The sequence below is a fragment of the Crotalus tigris genome, unplaced genomic scaffold, assembly GCF_016545835.1.
Source record: "Crotalus tigris isolate CLP2741 ecotype Arizona unplaced genomic scaffold, ASM1654583v1 scf7180000017588.1960692, whole genome shotgun sequence".
In the NCBI taxonomy this organism is placed as follows: Eukaryota; Metazoa; Chordata; class Lepidosauria; order Squamata; family Viperidae; genus Crotalus; species Crotalus tigris.
The window spans coordinates 204974-221638 of record NW_024096494.1 but is presented as its reverse complement, the minus strand read 5'-3'; the positions used below and the strand labels follow the sequence as shown (position 1 = coordinate 221638).

Here is a 16665-nt window from a genome sequence, read left to right as displayed (position 1 = left end):
TACATTTGACTAACATTTTTTTTACGACATCTACCCATGATGTAAATACTAGTCATAAGGATAAAGCCAACTGTATGGAATGTTTCCACAGAATACTTACCCTCCCTCCTAACCAGAGGAAAAAAATGGGTTGGAAAGACTGAAATGATTGGACTCACCTCTGTAGTTTTGGTATCTATGTTGATAAGACAGATTAATTACACTGACATCATAGGGCAAAGATTCCAGTCCTGAAATGGGAAGGAACCTTCTATTGGATGGGAAAAAATCCCCTTCAAACTAAAGTACTAAATAAAGCCGCCACTTGTTCCAAGATGTTTTATTAAATATATTTGTTGCCTAATAGTGCTTCTATTTCTTCAGAGCTCTCTTTCCTTCCCCTTTCTTGGGGGGTCCTTTTCCACGCAGCCTTCTCAATCGTTTCATCTCATCTTTAAAATCTTCATGTTCATCCCTAAATCAAAAGGGCAAACGCAAGGAATGAGTCAAAGTATACATTCGCTTTATTTAATCTCAGATTAGAATGATTTCCAGTTTTAACCAATGGGCAAGTTGAGATGAAGCAACATACAGTATTTTAATGTTCTTAAATGTTAAAGCTAATACCATCCTTGGTTGTATAGACAGAGGCATGGAAGCTAAATCACGTGAAATATTAGCACTGCTTTATAAAGCCTTAGTAAGAACACACCTTGAACACTGCACCCGGTGTTGGTCACCACGTTACAAAAAGGATGTTGAAACTTTGGAAAAAGTGCAGAGAAGAGCAATTAAGATGATTAAAGGCCTGGAGACTAACACAGATGAAGAAAAGTTGCAGGATTTGGGTATGGCTAGTCTAGAGAAAATAAAGACTAGGGGTGACATAGCAGTATTACAGTATTTGAGGGGCTGCCACAAAGAACAGCGGGTCAACTTGTCCCAAAGATGCCTTTTTTCCATGAGGAAACTGGACTTTCTTGTTTTCTTTGAAGATGTTTTGCTTTTCATCCAAGAAGCTTCTTTAGCTCTGACTGGATGGTGACGAATGGAAGGATTTATACTCCTTACAGACAGTGGGTCATTTGCATCTGGTGGCCTCCAAATTTACTGGAGTATAATTTTCATCTTCAGCAAACATGTGATGATAAGAGTGATAAATTTCAGTATGATGCCTTTTAGAAATACAGGAAAACTGATCTGACTAAGTTGGCAGCAGTTATGGAGATGGACTGAATCATTAACCTATGATTCTTTTCTAAACAGCAGTTCTAATGCCAATCTGTAGTTTTGTACACATGGCATACTTATTTTTTCTTGACTCCATTTTCTGAATTTGCACAACTTACTGAACCAACAGGTAACTGTATTTAGGGATAAATCTATTTCCCAAATAGCATTAGATTTCCAGATCTTTTAAAAGCTTTTCCTAGCTTTGGTTCTGTTTCCCAATCTCAGCCACTTTATGATATGTGGACTCCAGTCTCTAGAACTCCCATAATAGGATGGCTATTGCTAAGAATGCTAGAAATTGAAGTCCATACATCTTAAATTTGCTGAGTTTGGGATACACAGATCTAACTGAAAATGGGACATGAAGAACCTATTCAACCACTGAATTCTGGTTCTTGCCTATGACACAGGAAACAATAATATTTCATGGACTCCTTTGTGAATCTACAGAGAAGCTTTTGAAAAGGAAAACCAGCCTGGAACTACTGGTAGTCAGACACAATTAACAATATTTTCTTTTTTTTAAATGGAACATCAATTAGCAACTAGTAAATGATTTAAAGCCAAGTAAAAAGATATGAACGTGAAACAGAAGACCACTCTCACTTTTAGTGACGATTTCTTAAATTATTCATGCCCTCGTTTAGGAAGTGTATGCCAAGAGTCAACTTGAGTAGGCAGATGTAATGAAAAACATATCCTAGAGTGCGAATCTTTTCATTAAAGCATAATTATTCTCACCAGCAGAAAAGTACTGATTGTACCCTATAATTTTCAGTCACAAGATTCTGAAAAACTCCCTTTTCTTCTTAAAAAAGGTTTATAAGATTCTATATCATGTGTTCCCTTCAATATTAATTGCTGAATTTCTGTGCCCTAATTTTAAATCAAATGTTGATTTTTCTACCATCCAATCCACAGCCCTTTAACTACAGATGTGTCAGACTGTAACACAAGCATGCACATAAACACACTTTTTGCACTGTTATGGTACATGCACATATTATTTCTCTGCAGGACTGACTTTAGCATATCACATTTATTTGACTTTAACTCAGGAATAGAAAAGGTGAAATAACTTTAAAGGTGGGCATAACCATGCCAATGGAATACACACAAAATTGACAACCTGGATCCATGGTCTATATGGATACAGAGCCCAAATTAAGCACATGAGAAAAGTAGACTGAATTTAGAAGCAACGAATCAAAAAAATCGCAAATAAAATATTTCTTTGGTACCAACTTGCTTAACATTAAAGCCCAGTTTACAAAAAGCTAAGGGGCTATATAAAATACATGCTATGTGAGGTAATACTTTTGGTCAACTACTCTTCTAATTATATAGAAACCATCTGCTGCAATTAACATTATCGTTACTAGTTGATTTGGGGCTAGGTAATGTTTTTTGTTATTACTGCACATCATTAATAGGAATTGGTAAGCTATGGTAGAAACTCTCAAAATGGGGAGGGGGTCATGAGCAAAGAGCACTGGCAATAACACTTAGACTTATATTCCGCTTCATAGTGCTTTACAGCCCTTCTAAGCGGTTTACAGAGTCAACATTTTGTCCCCAATCTGGGTCATTTTACTGACCTTGGAAGGATGGAAGGCTTGAACCAGTTAGGATCAAACTCCTGGCAGTTGGCAGAGTTAGCCTGCAATACTGCAGTCTAACCACTGTGCCACAAGGGTTCTCAAAGGGGGACTATCAGATTTCTGGATGGCCAGAAGGGTCAAAAGGCAAGCTGGCAGACACATAGCAATTGTTAAGTTTCTGCAGATAGTCCTCAACTTACGATCACAATTGAGTTCAAAATTTATGTAGCTGAGACATTTGTTAAGTGAGCTTTGTCCCATTTTATGACCTTTCTTGCAACAGTTGTTAAGTGAATCACTGCAATTTTTAAGTTAGTAGCATGGTTGTTGAATGAAACTGGCTTCCCCACTGACTTTGCTTGTCAGACGGTCGCAAAGAGTGATCACATGATACTGGGACACTGCAGCTGTCATAAATGTGAACCAGTTGCTAAGCAGCCAAATTTTGATCATGTGACCTTGAGGATGCTGCAGTCGTAAGTATGAAAAGTATGATAACTTTTATGAAATCAACTGTGACGGAAAGTCTGCCTCTGGAATTTATGAATGAAATAGATGCACCAAGAACAACTTATCTCAGCCTTGGAATAAAATATTCTGTAATGTAGAGAATTTTGTTTGGGAATTCTGGGAGGTATAATGCGACTCATCTAAAGCTCCAAGAAGGGATAGACTAGTGCAGGGATCCCCAACCTATGGGCTGTGGCCCACTAAAGCAGGAGTCTCCAACTCCCAGTCCATGGACCAATACCGGGCCATGGCATTCCAGCAGCCGGGCCGCACAAACAAGCAAAGCCCCATGCGTAAAATGCAGGCAGCACATAAAAACATGCACCCTCCGGTCCACGGAAAAACCTCTCTCCACAGAACCGCTCCCTGGTGCCCAAAAGATTGGGGACCTCTGCACTAGAGGCTGTAAGAGGTTTGCAACTGGGCCATGGAAACGGCCGGAGAGCATGCACGTGCACGCTCCATTTAAGTGAGCGGCAGGCATATGTACACACCGCTTGTGCAAATGGAGCTGCACGCATGTACTTGTGGGTGCTCACACGGAACCATCCCCTCCCCCCCCCCCGATTGTCCGCAAAGCCAGAAATGTTGGGGAATTCTGGGCTAGTGTTTCTCAACCATGGCAACTTCAAGAAGTGTGGACTTCAACTCCCAGAATTCCACAGTCAACCTATTGCGGATTCCTGAGAGTTGAGGCTTGCACATCTTAAAGTTTCTAAATTGAGAAACACTGGGATAAACTAATTCAGAATTGTTTTGCACATTCATGTATGAAAACATAGCTCTGAAACCACTAGAAAGTTCTTTATATATTTTTTTCAAAATGTCATCTCAGAATCATATCAGGTTATTTTTTTAACAGTAGGATTATGTATATGAAGTCTCACTGACAGAATATCAAGCACAAATGTAAATTCCCAATATTGCTAAAAAAAAAACAACCCCAAACATCCTACCATACTTTTCTTCTCTGAATGTCCTGCAAAGTTCTCCTTTCTCTATCCCAGCCATCTTTTTAATTGTGCACAACTGGATGTTTTTAAATTGCTTATGGTACAATTAAATCTGTTAGAGACCATATACAGTACATAATTCTAAAGGACTTAAAATAAGACCAGCAAGAGTTCCTTTCACATCTTTTGTTTAACTGAAGGGAGCATTCTGCTTAAACTAACAAAATGAACAAAACCTTTTAATAAAGCCAGGTCTGATTAAAGAGCCATGCACTGAATTAGGGATTTAATTCTGATTTATATTTCCCAGTTGCATTATTTGTCCATTAGCCAGATAATATCATTTCCTCAAGACCGTAGAGCTGTTAATATTGTTAACTGTTCACAAAGTACCATACAGACCTTGATTCTGTTCCACTTCCATAAAATGCTTACTGCCTGCAGCCAAACATATTTCAGAGTGAGAGCCCTTGTAGGCTTTTCTGAGAAAGGGATCAATTAATAAAGAAGCTTGCAAAATTCAAGCATATCCCTACACTTCCTACTTTTGTGCATGTCAGAAAAAGGAAATTAGAAGCATCTCCTGATTTTTAACAAATTATAAAATAACTTGGGGGTTTACTTTTGAAACTTTAGTTAGGAAACAAACCAGGATCTGAAATCCTAGAAAGGAGTGAGCATGTAAGCTTGAACAGACTATTTTTTATAAATACAAAAAAGACTTTGGGCTTTTCTCTATGTTCATGCATAAGCCATAGTTTGCTTAACTTGAGTTGAATAAATTGCTGAGTTTAGTTATCATTCTAAGGTAAGGATCTCAAAACATTGCAAGATGCCATGAGATCTACAGATTTATGATATTTTGGCTGGCAAAAGTGTAGAAATAAATAAAGCGCTTTATATCTTACATTTATTTCGTAGGATGTAAGCACAGGCACTTACATGTATATCACAATCTACAAGAGTGCAAGTATAACATTGTTATCAAAGTGTCGCCTCTTTGTACATATGGGTAATATTAACCCATGTACAAAAGGATAGGATGTAAGGTTTGGAACAGTTGAATAATCACACATGCAAATCCACAGCTTACAATCCACAGTGCTTTAGTTCGCACAATACATTAAACCAAAGCCAAACAAACTACACAACTATTACAAAATAATTCCTGAAATGAAGCACAGCCACAACACATGGAACAGCCTTAGCTGAACAAACTTAATAAGGAAGACATGATAGAGGTACTGTATGTAAAATTTTGCATGGTATGGATACTGCTAGAATCTTATGAGGTTAAACAATTAGAGACTTAGCAGAGAGGAAACCATCTACTCCTTTCAGTCAGTGTTTCTATTTATTTATTAAATTTTTTTGCAGCCCATATTCCTTACAAGGTGACTCTGGGTGATTTACAAATTATCAAAACAGGCAAAAAATAAAAAGATTAAAACAACACAAAGTTAAAAATTTCTATGGAGATTCTCAATCATATAGGTCATGGTTGTCCCAAAGGTGCTTTTTCAAAAGGCATTTGGTCTTTATTGTGAACTTCCTAGACTTTCTGGAAGCTGAAAGGAAAGAACCAAAAAAGTCCAGCTGGCTTTTGAAAAAGCACCTCTGGGACAAAGTTAAAACATTATTAAGCACTATATTAAAACCAAGCTAAGACAGCGAAGAGCCAGATGGGATGGGGATGAGGTCTTCTTACCCCATCAGTCATCTCCAGAGGTGAGTGCCCTCCTCAGGACCCAAGGCCAACTGGCAAAGCCAGGTTTTGATCCCCTTCCATAAGGCCAAAAGGAGGGGACAACTCTAATCTCTGGTGGAAGAATGTTCCATTGAGATGGGGCCACAGCAGAAAAGGCTCTTCTCCTTGATCTTGCCTGCTTCAATACCTTAGCAGATAGGATCGGTAGCAGGCCTTTTCCACTGGCATAAGTGGGGTGGGCTTGTCCCATCAGAGAGAGACAGCTCCTTCAGACACCCTGGACCATGTAGTGCTTTAAAAGTAATGACCAACATTTTGAACTGGATCCAGAAGTACACTGGCAACCAATGCAACTTGCGTAGTAATAGTGTTACATGTCTAGCCATAGAAGCTCCCAGGCTGTGCACACTGCTGCATTCTGCACTAGCTGAAGCTTCAAAATACTCTCCAAGGGTAACCCTACGTACAGCATGTTGCAGTAAGCCAGCCATGAGATGATAAGGGTACAAGTGACCATGCACAGGGCCTCGGGATCCAGGTAAGGGCACAACTGGTGCACAACATGTAGTTACACAAAGGCTCTCCTAGCCACGACTACCACCTGCCCTTTGAGCAGGAGTCATAAGTCCAGGAGGACCCCCAACTTGCGCACCGGATCTGTCTGGGGTAGTACAACCCCATCCAGAGTTAATGATGATAAACCACCAGCTCCAGAGGTTTCTTGCACCCATAGCCACTCCATCTTGCTTGGGTTCAGCCAAGAAAGGGCAGTCACAGCATCGCTTGGATCACCTAGGATGGAGATGTACAGCTGTATATCATCAACATACTGATGATATCTCATCCCATATGATCTCACCTAGCAGTTTAATGTAGGTGTTAAAAAAGAGTGGAGAAAATACCGAGCCCTTTGGTGCCTCACAAAGGAGTGGCCAAGGGCTGGACCTTTAGCTTCTTATTAACACTGATTGGGAGCAGCCTTGGAAAAATGAACTGAAGCAGTGCAATGCTGTGCCGCCTATCCCCAGCCCAAAAGAATACATGATTGATGGTACTGAAAGCTGCTGCAAGATCAAGGAGAGCCAAGATGGGGTGCATACCCCCATCCTGCTCTCACCAGAGACCATCTGCAAGTGCAACCAATGCCGTTTCCATCCCATAACCCAGCCTGAAAGCCAACTGAAAGGCGTCCAGTGTCAACTCCTGGCAACTCCCTGGCCTACTCCCTATGAGTTTTCTTTCAGAAGTGGCTTGCCCTTGCCTCCTTCCTAGGGCTGAGAGAGAGAGAGTGTCATTCAGCTGGTTGTGTGCCTAAGATGGGACTAGCATGCATGGTTTTTAGCCTATTGTCTTAACTCAAACCAAAATGGTTCTTACATACCTTCATTTAGCACCTATTTAACCTATGGATTTCACAGTAAGCACTCATTACCAATGCTACTAACAAATAAATAGAGAATAAGATCATCAACAATTATATTTATAATCATATACATAACCAGTATTTCCAATATTTCAGATTTCTCCATTCAACATGATAGTTAACAACATAACTTGGTGCCATACCAAAAATTCTTGGACATCACTTAGAAAATCAGTGCACTGCCTAAATGTCCATCTACAGTATCTATTGCAAAACCAGACTTGGTAAAGGAAGAATTCCAACCAATCAGTCCAGTTTACACATGTAGGTATGTGCAGAGTTAAAACCGTTTTCCAATTTTACCCACTAAAATGCTCTGAAATATCACAATTTTTACATTTTTTAATGTGACTTTACGACATTTCAGGTGACAATGTCAAAAGTTGTTAGTTGTGGGAATTCCCTGAGATTTCAGCCCTGATGTTTAAATAATGCTTTAAAATTAAATTAATTAGGGGCTTCCGGTTGTGGGCTTGAGGATTCTCCACACCCCCACGGCTAATTTTGCCCTGCCAGGGGACCCTAAATGGGTCTAAATTGCCCCAGAGAGGCGGAAAAGAAAGAAGGGTGCTCTGGCCGTTCTGTTCGACTTGGGGAAAGCCTTCTAACCTGACAGGAGAAAGGCTGGTTTTGCATTGACCAGCCCAAGCTACTAGCAACCGAAGTCCAAAAGCACTAACCAGCACAACTGTGAACAGCATGCTTGAAACTGGGTGAGGAATCCAATCTTCTCTTTTTTCTTTTATACGTAATTTCCTGGAAAAGATCCCCAAGAAGCAAAATACCTCCGAAAGGGAAGGAGGGGGATTTCCGCCCCATCCTTATACTAACGGAAGAGGTGAATTAATCTTTTTATGGAGGATCAAAATACATGGACGTGAAATGTTGCTGACACCTAGTGGTGGATGAAGACTATGACTTTAATATAAGACTTGACAAAACCTGGGAAAAGCTAATCTGTGTCTGTGATCTTCAAAGCTTTAACAACAAAGAACAACTGTGATAAAAAAGACAATAATCTGGGCTGTAGACAAAGATAGAATTATAAATTTCAGAAAAAAATCTTTTTTGAACTATTTGGATTACAAATATCTATTTAATTTGGACTCTAAAGCTATTTACAGAGAAAAAAAGGAAGGGAAAAACTTAAATTCTTGGCCATCATGGATCAGAGACATGTAGAAAGAACATATCAAGAAAACATAAATACCTCACAGGAGGAGATATATAATATACTGTAATTAATTCAAACAACAATGATTTTAAACCACAAAGAAATTCAAAATAACTTTGAAAATATAAATCAATCTATTTCCAAATTAACTCTACAACAAAAAAAATCCCATAAAACAACAACAGAGAAGGAGCAGATAAAACAGATAAATGGATATAGAATTGAGAATAGAAACTTAAAAATGGAACTTAAAAAGAAACATGATTTAATTCTAGTGGAAAATTTTTTTACAAGAATTGGAAAAAACAACTTATCCTGTAAGACTACAAAATGAATCTGAGGACAAGAAAACAGATTGGATAAAATGGACTGTAGAGATGTCAGGAACATCGGAGAAAAAGGAAATGATAAGAAAAGTGGAGAGAAAGAAAAAGATCTTCAATCAACATGGAAAGGCAGAAGCCCCATACAAAGACATTTCACCTGATTTACTTTTTATATCTACAATAACATTTACAAACATACGGAAAAACCTTTTGATTCAGCAAAATACATTGGTTATGAAAGATATTGGGCAAAGGAAAAAGATTAAAGTGGAAACCAAGAAAATAGATGATGGGACTTATCAGAGAAAATACTTTAAAAAGATACATTTGTTTGAATATGATTAAAGAAATAGAAAAGATTTGGAATATATAATTTTAAGAGGGATGAATTCCCTAAGTAATATAATATGCTTCCCCCCCCCTTTTTTTATTCTCTTTCTTGATATGAGAGTAAAAAAAAAGTTGAAATGACTTAGATAAAGGAAATGTTTTAGATATTTAAATGTGACTGAATTTAAGAAAATTATAATGGATTAAAAATGTTTTGAATAAGAGTTAAAGGATTAGATGATTTGATGTATTAATTGGAATAAAGATTAAACATATTTTTAATTATGGTTAATAAAGAATAAGAAATCTTGGAAACAAATATATATATTAGCTTAGGAGGGATATATATTTTAAGTAGTATGTTATTTTTTATGTTTCTTTATTCTTGCTCTCTTTTCTTTTTTTCCACTGTTTTATCTATCCCTTAGGAAATGTAAAAGTGTGAGGTGATTCATATGGAAAAAAATAGGGCCAAATTTTTAAATATAATCAATTTTTGAGAAAATCTTAACCAGTAAGAATACCTAGAAATAAATTAAAATAAGAACTGTAACAGGATCTATGATAAGGCAACCAGAATGATCGGATAGAAAAGAAATATTATATTGATGAGATTATTATTTTTAGGAATATTGGGAAAATTATATATTTAATTGTTATCTATCGAAACAATAAAATTATATTAACTCAATGTTTGCAAGAGGATATTGTGGGAAAAGAGGAAGTCAACTAAAACTATTATGTGGATTATGGATTATAGCAATCAATTAATGATTGTTTTATAAATGTAAACCCAGACAACACACTGTTCACCAATTATTAAGTGATTTATGTTTTTTAAAAAACAATAAAATATATTACCAAAAAAAATTAAATTAATTAGGTGTGTGGCAGATACTTCCATGAAGTAAAGGAAGAAGTCACTCTTGAGGATTCATCATTTACTGTCACTGTGCCAGTCTGCCTCCATCCTTCCCCATATTCCCATATCTCTGAATTACCTGTAGAGACCATAGGAACGAAGCCTCCACATGAGACCACTGTAGATATTGTGAGGAGGATACCAGTCATAGACTTCCTTGCGCTTTGCCAAGGGCTGCTCGCTTAACAGCTTGACGACTTTCATGGATGAAGAATCGGTTGGGCGAACAACTTCTCCAAATATTTGTTTACTCAGGCGGGCCATCCGTAAGGCATAGTTGGAAAGAGGGGCTGACATCTCCAAGTACAAACTAGGCAAGTGGACATATGCACTCCTCCTTCAACCAAAAGTGAGAGAAGAAGGTAGCATTAAGACATTCTACCAATTGCTTCCTCTTTTTTTTATATATAAAAGCTAGAATCATACATCATATTAAGCAATAATGTAGCTTACTGGGTTTTAGCTTTGCATATTTGTGTTCAACAAAATACAGTGAAGTGAGCCATGATTTAGTGTGAGATAATAACCCTAGGTGCATTTCACATAAGCAGGTATCATGTCATGAGAGATGACTCACTTGAAAAGTCAATTGTGCTGATAGTAATCAATGGAAAAAGGAGAAAGGGCTACCCTAGAACCCAATGGCTGCACAAATAAGTACATTTACAAGTTTATTTTTGCTCTTATTATTTGTGCTATTTTTCCTATTTCTATACTATCTTTGTACTCTATAGCAATAGCACTTAGACTTATATACTACTCCATAGTGCTTTACAGCACTCTCTGAGCAGTTTACAAATGTCAGCATATTGCACCCAGCTATCTGGATTCTCATTTTACTGACCTTGGAAGGGTGGAAGGCTGAGTCAACCTTGAACCCATCAGGAACAAACTCATGGCTGTGGGCAGAATTTGACTGAAATACTGCATTCTAATCACTGCACCACCATAGCTCATCTAAGTAATTTATGGGCTACTTCTGAGTGCTGCTAACCACACTTCCAGCATTGCTATTGCCTATTGATCCTTTTATTGGTCCCTCCCTCCCTGTTCATTTATTTTCCCTGTTGGGCATGTTACCTGAGGTCAAACAAATGTGGAAGAACTTGAGCTGAACAGGAAGTAGCTCTCCCAATCAACTGAAAGAACCTCTTCTCACCATACCTGTCACCCGTCAAGACAAGTTTTCTTCCATTTCAGTGCATGACCCTTCACTATATATGTGACCTATCAAACATGGATTCAGCACTCTTCCATGTTTAAATAACAGATCAAATATTATTTCATGTTTAAATGAATAGGATAATATTCTTTCTGAAGAGTATTAGATCCACGCTTTAAAATAGTTTAAAGTCATCGGCATCCTGACATAGGCCACTTAAAAAGAGGCCCACCTATATCACAGGGAACCAACGAAATCCTGTTGCAGCACAAGAGAATTATTGGTGCTTGTTTTTCTCATTAGCCAGTGATGGTCAGTGCAAAGAAACAAACTTGGGGAATCCTGCAGTTGCTTTTTTTAAACTTGTCCCACATCAAACCTATAAGGATATCACTACTTCCTGGTCTCATTTCTGAGGCAGATTAAAGTTTAGCCATTGGGACTGTGCAATTTATGTTACCATATTTTTCTGGGGACTCAAAATACTGGAAGAAAGCATGTTAACACAGCACTGAGAAAAAGCCCTCAATCACAAATCTTTGGGTTTTTTTTTTTTTCAAAAAGGGGGCATTCTGAAGAAATTTCCCAGACTAAGTTGTCTGAATGAACTATCAGATTAAAATACATAAAGTATCTGCATAGAGGTGTATATGTGTCTGCATGTATCAAATCATGAAGAGTGACATGCCATAAGATCTGCCATTTCTCTATATGTGCTATGATTTCACATGTACGTATAAAAGGGCATAGCTTACATCGAGATGAGATACTGCTTTCATCATTTTGACAAAAAGGTTGGAGCATGTGACTTTTGCAAAGATGGAACGGAGAAAAGGAGACTATGTTCTCCAATTTCACCGTAGGCATTGTTTCTACACCCTTAAATAAATGGGTCTCATGGGCTGGGGGAGGAGAATCAAGCTTCTTTTTCCCATACTTTTTTTTTAGACAACCATTGAAGCATCTTCTAACTAAGAATGTTAACAATCAACCACATCATTTCCCAAACATTTGCAGGCAGGAAAATTTGAAAACAACAGCATTGGTTTTACAATAACTGACACGTATTCCCTTTGCTTTTAAATCCCAGCAAGTTTTAAGATGTGAGCTGACGGGGGAATTCTGGGAATTGAAGTCCACACTTCAGACTAACTCCTGCAGCAAAATTTATGAAAGCGAACAGCAGATTGTATTCGTTCATCTTCAGCCAACGGATTCCCAATACACTACACTCGCGAACTGTTTTCATGTTCTGAGAAAATGCCCATATAAGCATCTCTTAACAAACCCTATTATATCATTCCCTGGAGAAAACCTCAATTGTTCACAAAGAAAAGAAAAAAAAACTTAGTTTTCACAAAAACACACACACCATTCATTTTTTACTAACCCAAACGAAGCCCAAGTTGTTTTTAAAGTAAATTACAAAAGCTTGGAAAAAAAAACCCCAAAACTAAAACAAAACAACTCGCCCCTCTACTAACCTTTCAGCTCTTGAAACGGGCACACCTCTTTACCCGGAGGAAGTGCTCTTCTCCCTAAGCGCTCCGGGTAGGTCAACGGATAAAATCCAAACGGCGGAAACATATGAGCGAAGGTACGTTCTGATACGCATGCGGACTTTCTTTTCCTCTGCGGATGCTACCATCTTGAATAGGCTGGGCGTGACGTCACTATACGGAATCGGGAGTTTGGCGCGTGTTTAGGATCGAAGCGGTCTTTGGAGTATGTACTCTTCGCAGAACTGGTGCTGAGCGGGAGTCGCTTGAACAGTCCTGATCGTCCACGCCATTTCAGCACATCTAAAGATTATTTTTGCTCGGGGAAATAAGAGGAGGTGACCTAAATAACGCCACCATGAGCTCCGAGAGAGAAAAAAATACTAAAAGTTATAAATAAGAGTCCACTACTAGACTCTTGGGAAGCGAATAAAATTGAATATAATATAATATAATAAATAAATTTAAATTCAATACATAATTAAAATTATTGTTATATAAATTAATAATAATAATGACTCAATAGGTGGACAAAAATACCAAATCCAGTCTAAACATCTGCCTGATAGTGCACCAAACAAGGCAGGAATATTAGTTATCTTTGCTACCTTGAATTATATATTTAAAAAGACAGGATAATAATATTGTTATTCAACCTTTTTAAATATATAACTTGAAGTGGAAATGTACCTAATACTCTTGCCTCCTGTCTTCCTCACAACAACAATTCTGTGAGGTAGGTTGGCTGAATGGTAGATTCAAAATCACTCAATTATGTGCTGGATGTGTCAACCCTTAGCAACTGCGTAGATAGTTTTTCTGTATGACAATCTTAAGGCAAGAGGAAAATGTAATGGGAAATTAATAAAGTGAATAAGACTCACTGAGTTCAGTGAGGCAAATGGAGCTACCTGGGCAGGATAGCAGCCTTGCATAGTACAATTCTTGTAAATTTGTGGCTACTGGTGGAATGAAATTGATTGTTTTGAATTCAAAGGGAAGAGCTTCAGTAGACCAGGCTGGGCATTCTATTAATATCAAGGCTTTTTGCCATTTTAATAGGGATCTCTCTCTTCCCCCCCCCCTCATATGAAACCGTTGGTGTGGATTTGTGTGACTTCTAAATAGGACAAAAATGAATAAATGATAAAAATAGCACCATGGAATACCAGAGCTACAGGCTAGTTAGGCAATTAAAAAAATTAGTCTTGGCAAAGATAATGACAAGCCTTATAGCTGCTAAGAAATCACTGTGGCTGTGCCCAGGTAGTCATCAGCAGTCAAGCTGAACTTCGTAGACGCTTTATTTGTATTTATTTATTTATAGAAGTTCTGCTGAATGTATTGGGGTTTATTGCCTGGTAAATAAGAACAGCGTTGCAAGTTTCAAGATTCAGTTCAGTTTACTTGTGTTCATATGTCACACAGAATCTTGAAATAATCACACAACCTGGATTTGCACAACATCTTAAGGAAACATTTCCACACTGTTATAGTGTTGTGTTAATCTAACCACAGTTTTCACTTAAAAAGGACACTAAAAATTAAAGGAAGGATTTACGTGTCTCTGTGGCTCCAGATTGCTCATTCTTCTGCTGTAAAAAACTCTAAATTCTTAGAACTCAAGGCCTATAAATTTCTCAGGACAGGTTTAGCCATGCTCCAATTTCTGGGGAATGAGTTTTCAAAATACTTAGCAATTACAGGTAGTTCTCAACTAAAACCATTCATTTAGTGACCAGTTCAAACTGATAACGTCACTGACAAAGTAACTTGCAACCATCCTTGCACTTATGAACATCACAGCATTCCCATGGTCATGTGATCAAAATTTGGGTGCTTCTTAATGGATATCTTATATCCATGTCATGACGGCTTTTGTGCATTGGTATCAATATGTACAGTTTCACTATGACTTCTCCAGGTTGCCTATGGATTATTTTGGCTTACTTTATGAAGACTGCAGTCCTGGAGAGATTCCATGATCTTATCTTGTCCCCTTCAGCTATCGTTGAAACTTAATAGAATGGCTTGCCATCAAAATTTAACAGAAACTTTTAATTAAACAAAAATTCTAATGACTTCAGATACATTACATTTTTGTGTTTGGCTCATATGTTTATTTATTTTATCCTTCCACTTGTATGATTTGATTCTGCCTACTTTCTGAAAGGCAGTCCTTGACCAATATATAGTTTTATGCAGAAAATGCCATTGAGGTCAAAGATGACCTTGAATAAGCACACATAGAATTGTATAATGCAATTGAATCTCTAACATAGGTACTCTTTGTTTCTTTTTATAATGTAAAAAATTAATGAAGAGGAAATCAAGTAGAAGAACATATTATTTCCATTTCCTTTTAGTACTGCCATCTATGATAAAGCAGACTGAAACATAAAATTAATGGAAAAGTCACCAATTCCACGACTGATAAAGTTCCCCTGAAAAAAATTGATTCATGGAGGTTTTACAGAACAAGCTGCTTATATCTAATGTTGCTTGTGCAATGTTTTCCTCTGTTAAAGCATCAGTCTGACTAGATTTATACAACTCTAACCCCAACGTTTTTGACTTGATATTATCTGTTGTGATTTGTAAAGCTTAATCTTTAATGTGAATTCAGATAAGTATATTTTATTCTTCAACAAATGAAGGCTGCCCTTGTTATATAAAGCATTATGTATAAAACACTATGTAGCATCCTTAGGAAGGTTTCTAGGCTCTAAGTGCTACTGACAATTGACTGCAGGGGGTGGGCTGGGGGACTTATCTTTCCTAAGAGTAAACACTGAAATAGTGGCTGCATGATGCCAGACTATTTTGGGCACAGCATCTATTGATGTAACAATGAGAGGCATCTAAGGAAAACATGTCAAGGATACCTAGAAGCCAATTGTCAAAGACTGGGAAGCCAGGAAAGAAGCGACACCAATGCTAAGATAAGTGTATCATCAGCCATAAATACTCCCAGGCGTTATGAGCATAGGTAATGGTTGGGAAGTCAAATAAATCACAAAGAGAAGACAACTACTTTTCTATAGCATGATTATGTGTTAACAATGTAATGCATGTGGAGATCTAATTAAAACCTGCAGGTATTTAAAATGCTGTAAAAACTAAATATTATTTGGGAACTTGCAAAAAAGTAACCAAATTCTAATTTGTATAGAAATTACACAGGAGAATATCATGGAAAAGAGATTGAACAGAATTCCCCAAGCCACAGGTCTACAACCCAGAGCCCCATGGCCAAACACCCTTTAAAGTCTCAAGTGCAGCCCATAAGAGACTTTATAAAATTACCATATTGTAATGATAATATGGCAGAAAGGAAGCATTATTAAATATATGTGGGAGAATAAGCCTATACTAATCCCATATTTCATTTTTATTAAATGTAAATGTAATAACATAAAATTTAGTTTTTCTCCTATGTTCCACCCATTTTTTTTTCTGAAGTATGATCACTGACCTATTGGTTAAAGTTCAGTTATGTCTCTTGATCCAGAAAAATGTACATGCTTTCTCTAAGTCTGTCTTCCAGTATGTCATCTGAATACTATATATATACTAATCTATATAAAATAAAATTAATTTACTCCTTTAATTTCAAGGGCAATATACCGTAGCAAATATGTCCTTTTTAGAGATGGCATTAGTAAAGGAGACTCAGGGTTGAAATGAGGGGTCCTTGGTGCGCTCTGAGCTTCGATGTTTTCTTGCAGACGTTTCATTACCAAAACTAGGTACCATCATCATCACTAGCACTTTTGATGTTACCTAGTTACATTACCAGGTAATGAAACATCTGAAGAAAACAACCAAGCTCAGACAGCACTAAG

The 16665-nt window shown here is 37.4% G+C and overlaps 1 protein-coding gene across 1 annotated transcript; it reads right to left on the bottom strand.

Annotated features, from left to right (window-relative positions):
• Nucleotides 1–303: 303 nt before the first annotated feature.
• On the bottom strand, nucleotides 304–12927 carry MRPS33 (mitochondrial ribosomal protein S33). The gene is made up of 3 exons (XM_039361760.1): nucleotides 12806–12927; nucleotides 10239–10496; nucleotides 304–454 (listed from the first exon to the last, which is right to left on the bottom strand). The coding sequence occupies exons 2-3, from the start codon at nucleotides 10454–10456 to the stop codon at nucleotides 352–354; spliced, it is 321 nt and encodes a 106-aa protein (XP_039217694.1). The 5' UTR covers nucleotides 10457–10496; nucleotides 12806–12927; the 3' UTR covers nucleotides 304–351.
• Between the last annotated feature and the right edge of the window lie 3738 nt (nucleotides 12928–16665).

What these genes read in the sequence shown, in the direction of transcription:
- MRPS33 (XM_039361760.1), bottom strand. Translation starts at nt 10,456, where the DNA reads ATGTCAGCCCCTCTTTCCAACTATGCCTTACGGATGGCCCGCCTGAGT. An exon ending in CGTTCCTATGGTCTCTACAG is followed by an intron (nt 455 to 10,238) that starts GTAATTCAGAGA and finishes CTTTTGATTTAG; the next exon opens with GGATGAACATGAAGATTTTA.